Source organism: Artemia sp. Qi Xiang Cuo, chromosome 3, assembly GCF_049724085.1.
Source record: "Artemia sp. Qi Xiang Cuo chromosome 3, ASM4972408v1, whole genome shotgun sequence".
Classification (NCBI taxonomy): domain Eukaryota; kingdom Metazoa; phylum Arthropoda; class Branchiopoda; order Anostraca; family Artemiidae; genus Artemia; species Artemia sp. Qi Xiang Cuo.
In genome coordinates this window covers 39,695,804-39,708,682 of record NC_142796.1, presented here as the reverse complement: position 1 = coordinate 39,708,682, position 12,879 = coordinate 39,695,804, and the positions used below count along the sequence as shown (strand labels likewise).

The window sequence follows — 12,879 nt, the reverse complement described above, 5'->3', positions numbered from 1 at the left end:
TTTGTAAAAAAAAGACGGCTATAAAAGTCGCGGCAATACGGGGTGCAGTATATACAAGGGGTGTAGCATTATGCAGTCTCTGAATGAAGTTGGATGTTGTAAGGAAAGATTTAAGGGAAATTAGAACTTCTGGGGAGGGTGCAAAGATTGAGGCTTTGAATAGATTGGGATGGAGGTGAGTCTCTAGCTGTGTTGACGTCAAGCGGCTTGGTGCTGTTATGAGTTGCTAGTAGTAGTAGTACCCAGAAAACATTAACAGAAGACCTGCATTTTCAAACATAGAGCCTCGCGGAAGGGGGTGCGGCGAATAAGACAATATGTTTGGCTGCATTATGTATATGTTTTACTAAACAAAACTATACATCTGACTTTTGGGTTTGATCCACTTTTATAGTGAACCCTCAAATACAATTGGTTTCCAACAAAATATAAGGAAAGAATAAATAGATCTTACCAAGAAGCATAGAGAATAAGGAGAACGAAGGCGACTGCGTAGTTTTTCAAACATCTTCATTATATCTTGCTTGGCCCCCTTTCTGGCATTATAATACAAGACAACACACTGATACTCTACCATTTGACTGAAAAAAGAAATGATAGAATCATGGTTGTAATTTTGAAAGAGCAAACAGCAACCCATAATTAATCCATCATTTTTAGAGAAACTGTAAGACGATAAATATTTCTAATGGGATTAAACTTCGAAAATAGTAATTTTCATTAACATTCAAGTGACCAGTTATTTGAAATGTCGAGAAGAAATTTTAAGAATTTTGAAAGAGCTTATACCTCAATAATGCCGTCCAATTTAAATACAAAGTATGCCAATGCAATTACCCTTTCGAATCATATCTTTATATTTATATTATTACTTGTTACATGTTTTTGCTATGATTGTTTATTTAATTTCTGTTCGTTTTGGGATTCATTAGTTATTTAATAGTAATTTCTGTTTTTTTTGAGATTTAATTTTAACATGTATTTGTATCTGTTGATCTTAATTTTAAAAATGCATATAATTTTAATTGAAAAAATAATTTTTAGTAATGTTTTTTTTTTTAATTAATTTTTGTTCGTTTTTTATTGCAAAAATTTCAAGTTTTTAAAAATTACTTATTTCAAAATCAAACTTGAAAAAAAATCAAATATTCATCAAAGTATCAAAACTGGTATCAAAGTAAAAAACTGGGTTTGTGTCAACCTCTGCTATCTCAAAATTTTGAGGTCTGCTATCTCAAAATTTTTATCGGGTAGGTTTGGGGAAAAAGGGCGTGTGGGGACTAATTAAGCTTCGGTCTCTTTTGACTCTTCAAAAGTGAACTAAAACTTTCGTGAACTAAAACGAACTAAAAGAGGAACAACGGGGGCAAACAGTAACCGAACTCTTAAAAGGGGAATCTTCGATAATAATTAATGCTTCAAACGAATTGACTTTTAATGCTGATATCAAATATATAAAATTCATCAAGTTTAAATTTACCTATCAAAAGCTACGAATCGATGGTCCTAGAAAATCAGGACAGGGGTCATTCGTACGCAAATTAAAAGTTCTCGTTCCCTTTTTAAGTAGCCAAAAAAATTTTGTCACAAGGAAGTGGCATTTTCTGCCAATTCTTCGCACAAAAACTGAGGGATACAGAACTTCAAATATCGGAGATAGCCAATTGATTTAAAATTATTGAATACCTATATATGGGGCTTTCCAGCTTCAGAGGCAGTAATACCGCGGGATGGCACATTTGTTTATAAAGAGCCACGTAATCTATACAAAATATATGGTTAATATAGCCATTTATTTTAAAGCTTCATTTAAACAAGTTGCCCCGCTTGACATTTGATAAAATCATGTACAGTACTAACTCCAATGAGATCAATTTATATATTACACTAAATTTATATATATTATAATAAGAAAAAGGGCCGAATGTTTAGGCTTTACATCTAGAAATCTTGACTAGCGAAATAACGTCAAATCATGGTCGTCCCCTTTAGGGCAGCTTAGTAAGTTCAAATTCTCAAGTTTCCTTAAGGTCAGTGGCATCGTTTTGGAGTGGTAAGGGGGGCAGTTGCCCCCCATAATTTGGAGAAAAAATTATTATATAGCCAATACCCCTTGACTCTCCGAATATAGAACCCTCTTGCCCCCCCCCCATAAAAATACTGGAGCTATGCCCTGTTTAAGTTGAATTTCTTTAAGGTCTATTCATTAATGTCATAATAATTATAATTATTCATTAATATCATTTATGTCACTAATAAATCATTAATATCATCATAGCTGTTGCCAGAAAACAGTAGGCACTTCATGCACTAAAGTGCTTATTGACAGTTTCTGTCACAACGTGGCCGGGGCTAGTTTCATCAATGCATATGGCCCACAATCATCACCTTTTTTATCCCATTTATTCCTAAAATTAGGACAAACTGGCATACACTGAGTCTCCACTTATAGATCCCTACCCAGAAATGTTGAGAAACTGCTCTTGAATGAGACCCAGAATACTTATTTTCCCATCATCTAAACCCTAAAGTAATTTTTATAGATCTGAACCAAATATAACATTGACAATAAAAATTGTACCATTCATGTGGTGAAAGGTAAATAAATACACATACGGCCCGAGGACATAGTTTACAATGCCTGTCCCCCCGGGATGTGTCGACATTGGAGTTTTTGTTATCTGACCTTTGAACTATTTTGAAAAATGGCTCTCTCAAAAATCTTATCGGATGAGTATGAGGAAAATAGGGCGTGGAAAGGGTGGCTAGTTGCGCTCTGATCTCTTTTGACTCTTAAAAAGGGAACGAGAACTTTCAATTTCCAATCATATGAGTCCTCCGAAGTTTATACGAGCATACCTTCCATAAGAACCATATATGCCCCCAGAGCAACACTTTCAATGTCTTCCCCGGGCCCTGGGGGGGGGTCGACACAGGAGTTTTTCTTATCTGACCTTTGAACTATTTTTAACGAAATGGCTATACGTAAAGGAGTTTTTGTTATAAGATCTTTGAACTATTTTTAACAAAATGGCTGCCTCGACTCTTAAAAAGTGAATTACAACTTTCAATTTCCAATCGAATGCCCCCAGGCCATAACTTGCAACGCCTACCCCCGGGCCCAGGGGGCTGTGTCGACACCGGAGTTTTTTGTTATCAGAACTTTGAAGTATTTTGAACAAATGTCTATCTCAAAATTTTTATCTGATGCATTTAGGGCGTGGAGGAGGGGGGGCTATTTGCCGTACGATCACTTTTGACTCTTAAAAAGGGCATTAGAACTCTCGATTTCCAATCGAATGTGCCCCTTTTGAAGTCTATACGACGTCCCCTTCTATAAGAAGTGCCTCTGGGAAAAATTAAATGGAGTGTGGGGGGAGGCTAGCTGCCCTCCAATCAGTTTTGACTCTTAAAAAGTGAATTACAACTTTCAATTTCTAATCAAATGAGCCCTCTAGGAAGTTTATACGAGCATCCTTTCCATAACAACCATGTATGCCCCAAGGGCATAACTAACAACGCCTACCCCCGGGCCCTGGGGGGCTGTGTCGACACCGGAGCTTTTTGTTATCAGAACTTTGAACTATTTTTAGCAAAATGTCTATCACAAAAATTTTATTGGATGCATTTAGGGCGTGGAGGCGGGGGGGGGGGCTAGTTGCCCTCCGATCACATTTGAATCTTAAAAAGTGTACAAGATCTTTCAATTTCCAATCAAATGAGCCCTCTCCGAAGTTTATACGAGCATCCCTCCTATAAGAAATATGTATGCCCCTAGAGCATTACTCATAACGCCTGCCTCCAGGCCCTGGTGGGTTCCGTCGACACAGCAATTTTTCTTATCTGACCTTTGAACTATTTTTAATGAAATGGCTATTATAAAAATTTTATCGGATGGGCGTGGGTAAAAAAAGGGTGTGTGATGGGGGGGGCTAGTTGCCCTCGGATATCTTTTGATTCTTAAAAATTGAACTAGAACTTTCAATTTCCAATTAAATGAGCCCCCCTGAAGTTTATACGAGAATCCCTTTCATAAGAACCATATACGCTTCCAGGACAACACTTACAACGCCTATCCCCCGGGCCCTGGGGGGAGTTTTTGTTATCTAATTTTTGAACAATTTCCCAAAAACTGGATATATCAAAATTTGTAGCAGATGGGTTTGGGGAAAAAGCGCGGGGGGGGGGGGGCTAGCTGCCCTTAACTCTCTTGACTCTTAAAAAGTGAACTAGAACTCTCAATTTCCAATCACATGAGCCCTCAATGAAGTTTATACAAGCATCCCTTCCATAAGAACCATACATGCCCTTAGGGCATAACTTAGAAGGCCTTCCCCTGGGCCCTGGGGGGGAGGAGTTGTATTGACACCAGATTTTTTCTTATCTGACCTTTGAACTATTTTTAACAAAATATCTATCTCAAAATTTTCATCAGATGGGTTTAGAAAAAGAAGGCCTTGGGGGGGGGGGGGGCTAGCTGCCCTCAGATCTCTTCTGACTATTAAAAAGTGAGCTCGAACTTTCGATTTCCAATCAAATGGGCCCTTTCTGAAGTTTATACGAGCATCCCTTTCATATGATCCATATATACCCCAGGGCATAAAGTACAACGCCTTCCCCCGGGCCCCGAGTGGTTGTAACGACGCCGGAGTTTTGTTATCTGACTTTGGAGCACTTTGTAACTTAATGGCTATCGCAAAATTTGTATTGCATGTATTTGGGGAAAAGGGGCGTGGAAGGGGGGCTAGTTGCCCTATAATCTCTTTTGAATCTACAAAACTGAGCTAGAACTTTCAATTTCCAATCAAATAAGCAATCTCTGAAGTTTTTACGAGCATCCCTTCAATAAGAACCATATATTCCCCCAGGACATAACTTACAACACCTGCCCTCGGGCCCTGGGGGGCTGTGTCGACGCCGGAGTTTTCGTTATATGCTCTTTGAATTATTAAAAAAAAACTATCTCAAAGTTCTTGTCGGATGGGTTTGAGGAAAAAAGGGCGTGGAGGGGGGGGCTAGGTGCTCTCCAATCTCTTTTGACTCTTAAAAAGTGAACGAGAACTTTCAATTTCCAATCATATAAGCCCTCTCCAAAGTTTATACTCTTTGAAGTTAATACGAGCATCCCTTCCATAAGACCCATATATGCCCCCAGGGTCATAATTTACAACGAATGCCACCAGGCCCTGGGGGGCTGCGTCGACACCGGAATTTTTATTATATGATCTTTGAACTATTTTTAACAAAATATCTATCTTAAAGTTTTTATTGGGTGCATTTGGGAAAAAGGGGTTTAGGGGGAGGGGGAACCTGGCTACACTCCAATATCTTGACGCTTAAAAAGTGAACTAGAACTTTCAATTTCCAATCAAATGAGCCCTCTCTGAAGTTCATATGAGCATTTCTTCCATAAGAACCATATATACCCCCAGGGTATAACATATAACCCTTGCCCCTGAAGACTGTGGGGGGAGTGTCCTGCTCAAACATATAATTTCCAGAACTTTCAACTACGTTGAACAAAATAGCTATATCAAAATTTTGAATGGATGTGATCGGGTAAATGGTGGGCGTGGAAGGGGTGTTAGTTACCTTAAAATTACTTTCGACTATCGAAATGAGCAATAGCCATTTCAATTTCCAATCGAATGAGCCCTTTCTGAAGTTTCGATGACGATGCTGTCTATACAAAACATTATATGCCCCCAGGGCATAACTTAGAACCCTTGCCCTCCGGTCGCTGGGGGGTGGGTTATCATCCTCAAAGACGTAATTTCCAGAACTTAAAACTACGTTGAATAAAATGGCTATATCAAAATTTTGATTGGATGTGTTTGGAGAAAAGGTGGGCGTGAGAGGGGGATTATTTGCCCTCCAATCACTTTCGACTATTAAAAAGGGCACTAGCTCTTTGAATTTCCAATCGAATGTGCCTTTTTGAAGTTTCTACGACAACGTCTTCTATAAAAACCTTATATGCCCCCAGGGCATACTTTACAACCCTTGCCTTGAAGGCTGCGGGGGAGTGTCCTCCTCAAAAACATAATTTCCATGTGGAAATCAACTACGCTGAACAAAATGGCTATCTCAAAATTTTGATTGGATGTGTTTCGGGAAATAGTGGGCGTGGAAGGGATGTTAGTTACCTTCCAATCACTTTCGACTGTTAAAAAGGGCATAGGCCACTCCAATTTCCAATTGAATGAGCCCTTTTCGAAGTTTCTATGACAACTTCTTCGATACGAAGGGCCCTGCTCTAAAGGAAAAAATAAATAAATAATACATTGTGCCAACATCGTTCTTATATGCCCCCGGGCATAATTTAAAACTTTTGCCCTGAGGGTTGTGGGGTAGTGTTCTCCTTAAAAACATATTTTCTATGTGGAAATCAACTACGCTGAACAAAATGGCTATTTCAAAATTGTGATTGAATGTGTTTGGGGGAATGATGGGCGTGGGGGGGGGGTGCTAGTTGCCCTCCAATCCCTTTTGACACTTAAAAAGGGCACTAGAACTCTAGATTTCCATTCGAATGAAGTTTCTACGACGACTCCTTCCATATGAAGTGCGTCTGGAAAAAAAAAATAATAATAATAATAAAACATTGGAGCCGTATGGCCTTTACTATAGGCAACGCTATAGCATTGCCTCTGATCTAGAGTAGCCTTTCCCAATAGTCATTCCCATTTCAAGTTCATCTTTTTTATTCATTTAAATTTCATCACTCTTATACTTGTTTTTATGACTATATCCAAAACAGAAGAAAAATGATGTCGAAATAGCTAAAATCTGAACGAAGATGAAATAGAAACCCAGGCCAAACAGATCCAATTAGCAGATCCAAGGAGGAAGCGACCATTTCTTGGTTTGAATATAATTTCTGTATAGTTTTAGCTTAAATTTATATGATTATGTTAAGAAAATGACCAAAATTCTAGCCCTTCCTCCGAAATCTTGAATACACCATTGTCCCCTCCCTAAGAACAGAAGTCCAAAGCAACATATTTAATTGTAAATACTTACTTGTCTGTGGATAAAGCTACTTGTTGTACATCACTTGCCCATCTACCCACAATTTCAGGGCACGCTTTCAGCAAATGCATTGAGCTAACTAGAGCAGCACTGCTCAGAGCTGGCGAACTTTTGCTAACAATAGACTCCCGAATATAGCGCTCAATTGACTGAATCATGGAAGTCTGAAAACGAGAAATTAACTATAAAAACAATTGTGTGCATTAAAATACATATTATACAAAATTATGGTGAAGATGCCGTCTGACTGACTGTATCTCTAACAGTAAGCTGTACGAAAAAAGTGGTTCAATCCCACTTTCGAGGACTGCATAGGTTGGGATGGCTTGGAAACGTTCTGTGTATAAAGGATAACAGATTGCCAACGATCGTCCTTGTAGACCAACAATCTAGGGCAAAATGAAAAGCAGGTCGTCTTCAAATGGGGTTGGAGGATGTCTTAAGGAGAAATTTATGAGAAATGCGAAATTCTTGAGTGTGTAAAGAGGGAGGCTTTGAATAGATTGGGATGGAGGAAGAGCGGGCATAGCTGTGTTGGCCTCAGGAAGTTTGATGCGGCAGTGAGTTGTTACTAGTAGGAGTAGTATAATGATGAGACGATGCCAAAATACTTCAAGATCATTTCTTTTTGTAACAGTATTCGTCTTAGCAACAACTTTTACCATAATCACTGAGTGTTCACTTTTTTTCGCTGGGGTATAAGTAACACGAAATACGTGCTTCCATTCTGTCCACCAAACAACTAAAGTAAGGTCATCTGCATTGAGCCACTAGTCTTCTTTTATGGCTTCCAGTTCAAGAGCAAAATTGAAGCATGAATTAAAATAATATTTTTGTTCTGATCAAGCATTTCATAAGCTTTGGAAACTTCGCCAAAGAGGAAAGCAATGAAAATTTAACATAAAAAGAAGAATACATGCAACGCGTCCAGTGTAAAACCTCTCGCGCGTTTGTGCCTCTTGTAAAACACAACTTTATCGCAACGCAGACACAACGCGTCGCACAAACACGTAAATGTAAAATGGCCTAGAAAGAATATCGATAAAAACAGAGAAAACTAAAAATACACAAATGCAAGAAATGCAAATAAGCAGAAAGAAAACTACAAAGAAAAATATAGCACAAATATGAAACCAACATGGGCAAATTTGCCAAAGGTTACTCAAATCAATTGCCCAAATCACAACTGATTTGGGCAAAAGAGATATTGAGAAAGATATTATATTTATTTCAAAAAATTGTTATTACAAACCCCGATCAGCCGATTTCGTATTTGGAGGTCAATAAATTAAAACAGGATAAACGAAAACTAAAATACTGGCGAAAGAATATTAAATTAAAACTATCAGAATGAAAATCCATTCATTAGTCATTATTTAAACTGAAGCTGGTCATAAATGTTAAAAAGACAAAAACAGGTAAAAATCAATGAACAAAAAAATGAATATAACATTAGGAACATAAAAAAAGAAGATAAAATAAAAAGCAAAACAAGTGAAATAATAAATACAGGGAAACTAGCTGCATGCTTTGATTATTTTTTCCGCAATATAGGGTGCGAAGCCTTTTTCATATCTAGAGATACTATGCTCCGTGCGAGGGCTTGTCGTTGAATTAAAACAAAAACGGAGATACAAAGACATTATTATATGTGTTTTGAACAATTTTGAACAAAATCGCTATCTCATAATTTCAATCATATGCGTTTGGTGAAAGGAGGGGTTGTTGAGGAGGGGGGGGGGGTCTAAATACCATCCATCACTAACGCTTCAAAAGAAACTAGAACTTCCAATTTTCAACCAAATGGGCCTCTTCTAAAGTTAAAAAACCATCCCTTCCATAGAAACCTTAAATGTCCCACGGCATAACTTACAACCCTCGTCCCTAGGCTCTGGTGGTTTAATTCAGCCCCAAAAGTGACTTGTTGAGGGGGGAGGGGGTAACTGCCTTTTGATCACCTTGGCTCTTAAAAAGGGCACTAGAAATTCAACAAACCTCTCTTGCACTCAAGCATGTATAACGCACCCTTTTTTTTTTTAGAAAAAGAGCGTATCAGACTTCACCTTCTTTGCAAATTATTCGCAGGGCTCTTTTGCAGATAGATTCGACTTTATCTGACTCTTCCCTGGGAATGTCAGGTTGCCAAACTGAACTAGCATATTCGGGATAAGGGTGCATAAAAAAGCATATATCTTTAAAGCATGAGAAGGGGGGATTCCAAATTTAATTAGAAGCCTAAGAAGGGAGATAGATACACTAACTATATGGGTGATATTTTAAACATTAATACCCCATTTTAAATAAGAAGTAGTTATGATGCCAAGCAATTTCAAGGAGGAGGCGTTTAAGAAGGGATAGGACTAGGAAAATGGGACAGGGATTTAAGGAAGCAAATGGACATAATCATGGATTTAGAAGGTTTTAATCTCATGTCAAAGGTCAAAGCATCTTGTCCGACGTCACTGATGGTGCTCATAGGGTCGTTCGTTAAATTCTTATAGCAAGTTTCGACGACGGTAGTCATCAATAAATTTCCATCAGTCCGGAAATTCCTTACCCAGGCTGTTAATTAGGACTGAGAAAAGGAGAGGGCCTCGGAGAGTACCTTAGAATACTCCATTCTCGACAGAAAGAAGACTGGGATAAGGATTTAACCATTTGTGGTAAGAGGGAGGCAACCAATTTTACAGGGAAGAATTAATATTAAATTCAGTGACCAATTTTTTAACCAAAATATTGTGATTGACCAAATCAAATGCTTTTTGGATATAAACGGAAACTCAATTTAGCCAAGTATTAGGTTTCTCAAGAATCTTTCCAATGGTACGCGATAAAAAAAAGGATATTGAACATTGAATTGGATTTGAGGTTCCCGAATTATCTCATGTCGGTAGGCCGTTGGATTTATTCCTTAAGCCAGTCTGCAAGCTTCATTGGATATAGAAGTGACAGAAATAGGGCGAACACCTTCAAAACCAGGCTTTCATCTTTCTTCCTTAAGAAGTTTATGAATCTAAGAGAGGAAAGGAAATAATAAATGAAAAATAAAACAAAAAAAAAGGGTGAGAAAACGAGGATTTTGTGAGCCAGTGGCAAAACATGAAGACGAAGAACAAGCAAATATTTTGACAAGGACCTCTACCAAGTCGTCCTCAGTTCTAAAAAAAAAAGAAGAAAAAGAAAAAAAAACAACAAAAATCTAACCTTTTGGAGCTTACTCGACAAGATGCGAACAGACACTGAATGAAAGACCACGCCGAAATCAATGAAACAAGGATTTACCAAAGATATTGAGCAAGAATCTTTTGCCTTGCAATACTTTTTGCTATTCTGCAATTTCGGTTTTCATTAGATATGCAAATAAGTTCTCTTAAATTTGACTGGGTGAAAATATTAATTGAGTCTTTTAATATTAAATTGTTATAAATTGGGCATAGTGAAATATCTCCAGTGTCTCTATTTATAGCCAAATTTATGTTTATGTTTTTTTTTTTTATCTCAATTATATCTTTGAAAGATTGCGGTAGGCCATTTAAAGTAGATATTAAAGTTTTCTCCTCAAAAACAACCAGTTACGCAGGATTTCCAAATATACATAGGGGCAAAGCCGAATCAAAGATGTCATTTTTATTTTCGAATTTCAGGGACTTATCTATTGAAATTGTGTGTTCATGCAAACGTTCACCAAGTTGTTGATGGTTCCTACCAATGTAAAATTTCCCACATGAAAAGGGGACTTTGTAGACACCACTACCCAGTACATGGTCAGTTTTATCTTTTCCTGAGTTGAAAAAATGTTCAACTTTTTGTTCACTGCTCGAAAAAACAGATAGATTGTGTTTATTTAAAAATTTTCCAAGTTTATCGCTAAGTTTTGAAAGTATGGTAAAGTGGCGAAAGTTTTTTTCTCAATTGCCGGAATAACTGAATCAAGGGGGACGGGGTCCCTATTTTCTTGTTTTATCCTTTTAATCGTCTATCTATGACATCTTCAATAAGGTTTATTGGGTAGCCATTGCAGAATAGAATATCTTTGATATAATTTAATTCTGAATTTACATAATTAAGTGAAGATTTTTAAAACTCTGTCGACTAAAGAGATTATTACCCCTCTTTTAACAGAAGGGGAATGATTTGACGAGAAATGTAGATACCGATCATTATGGGTCGGCTTTCCCTATACAGAAAATTCAAGGCTAGGAGAATTTTTTATAATCAAAACATCCAAGAAAGGCAGCTTTCCTGAATCTTCTAGCTCCATTGTGAATTGGAGATTCGAATCAAAAAGTTTAAATGTGCCAAAAAATCCCTAAGAGTCCTGACCATGTTCCCAAACAGAAAGGATATCATCAACGAAACAAAACTAGAGAGAGTGTTTTAAGTGGAAACTATTCAACGCAGATTGTTCTATGAAATCCATGCAAAAATTTGCCAACTAAGGCTCGTATTGTGCCAATTTCCTAGGTTTTGTAATCTGACCAAGCAGAATTTTCCTCTAATTTTCTTTGTAAGGGCTGCTCACATTTATGGACATCACATGAAGTGTACATAGAAACTGCATCAAAACTAGATAAGATAGTTTTTTTTTCTGTTATACTTTCAAATTTTAACTTCTCAACAAGATCAATGGAATTTTTTATGTAAGATTTCTGTGTGCTTAAAAGAGGCTTAATAATGGTGGCCTAGAACTTTCCCATACCTGTAGTTGAAGAACTATAACATGCTACAATAGGACAACGGAATATCTTTCTTATGGATTTTAGGCAGGCTTATGGATTTTATGTTCAACCCCAAAGTTTTAGGGTCTGCCTAAACTTGCTCAATCTCTTTGGTAAATCCTTTTTTCAATGATTTCGGCTTGGTCTTTCATTTAGTGTCTGTTCGCATCTTGTCGAGTAAACTCCAAAAGGTTAGACTGTTGTTGTTTTTTTCTTTTTGTTTTCTTTTTTTTTAGCACTGAGGACGACTTGGCAGAGGTCCTTGTCAAAATATTTGCTTGTTCTTCGTCTTCATCACTGGCTGACAAAATCCTCGTTTTCTCACCTTTTTTAATTTTATTTTTCATTTATTATTTCCTTTCCTCTCTTAGCTCCATATGTCATGTATAGCCATGTGGTCTTAGAATGTATTTAGGTTATGAATTCTTTCACATTTGTGGAAATTGCCATGACTAGGTAATCTCGCTGAAAAGGACAGACAATGGCGTTGAAAGGAAATCTCTGAAAGTACTAAAAAAGGTAAAAGGGGTATGGAGGGGGAAGGCAGAGACCCGTTTTTCTTAGTCTCCCAATTCTTCTTTTGATTTCACATAGAGGAACAAAGAGTAATCATCGGTTGGTAATAGGTAAGACATACAGGAGGGTTTTGGACAACGGAAGGAAGAGACCTATTGAGGCTACTAGCGATAACTTCAGGAGGTTAAGGTAGGTTGAAATTTAGCCGGTCAAGGCTCCTGCCAACCAGCTTTTTAACCTCGGAAAACCAGGTGTATCGTTTATTTTGGCACACATTTTCGACCTTGTTTGTGTAGAAGCATCGAGTAGCTTTAAGGATTTTTTTTTAGTGCACTTTCCCTAGTTAATCATTCTCATTCAATTTGACGTTTCTGAGCAGCTTTATTTTATTTCTGATTAGTGCCTTTATGGGTTGACTGATGTGGGGCTTATAACTGGAGATCTTAAGTTTTCTGGGAAAGAAATTATATATTTATCATTTAGCTTTTTATGGAAAGTAGAGTTATCCAAGTTATCAGTTAACCAATCTTCGGTAATCAGCCATGTGCCAAAGAAAAGAAGGCTTGAGTTATTAAGAGGGTGGTAAGAGCCATAGGTAATCGATAAAGAATAC

The 12,879-nt window shown here is 37.4% G+C and overlaps 1 protein-coding gene across 3 annotated transcripts in view; it reads right to left on the bottom strand.

The window, feature by feature from the left end:
• The window catches only part of LOC148954085 (coatomer subunit gamma-2-like), a 66,453-nt gene that overhangs the window by 18,854 nt on the left and 34,720 nt on the right, over positions 1-12,879 (bottom strand). For all 3 annotated transcript variants that reach the window (XM_089086911.1, XM_089086910.1, XM_089086912.1), the window contains exons 4-5: positions 7,024-7,196; positions 455-581 (exon numbers count right to left, since the gene is read on the bottom strand). In XM_089086911.1, the coding sequence (XP_088943037.1) occupies positions 455-581; positions 7,024-7,196 (300 nt within the window). The remainder of the gene's footprint in view (positions 1-454; positions 582-7,023; positions 7,197-12,879) is intronic.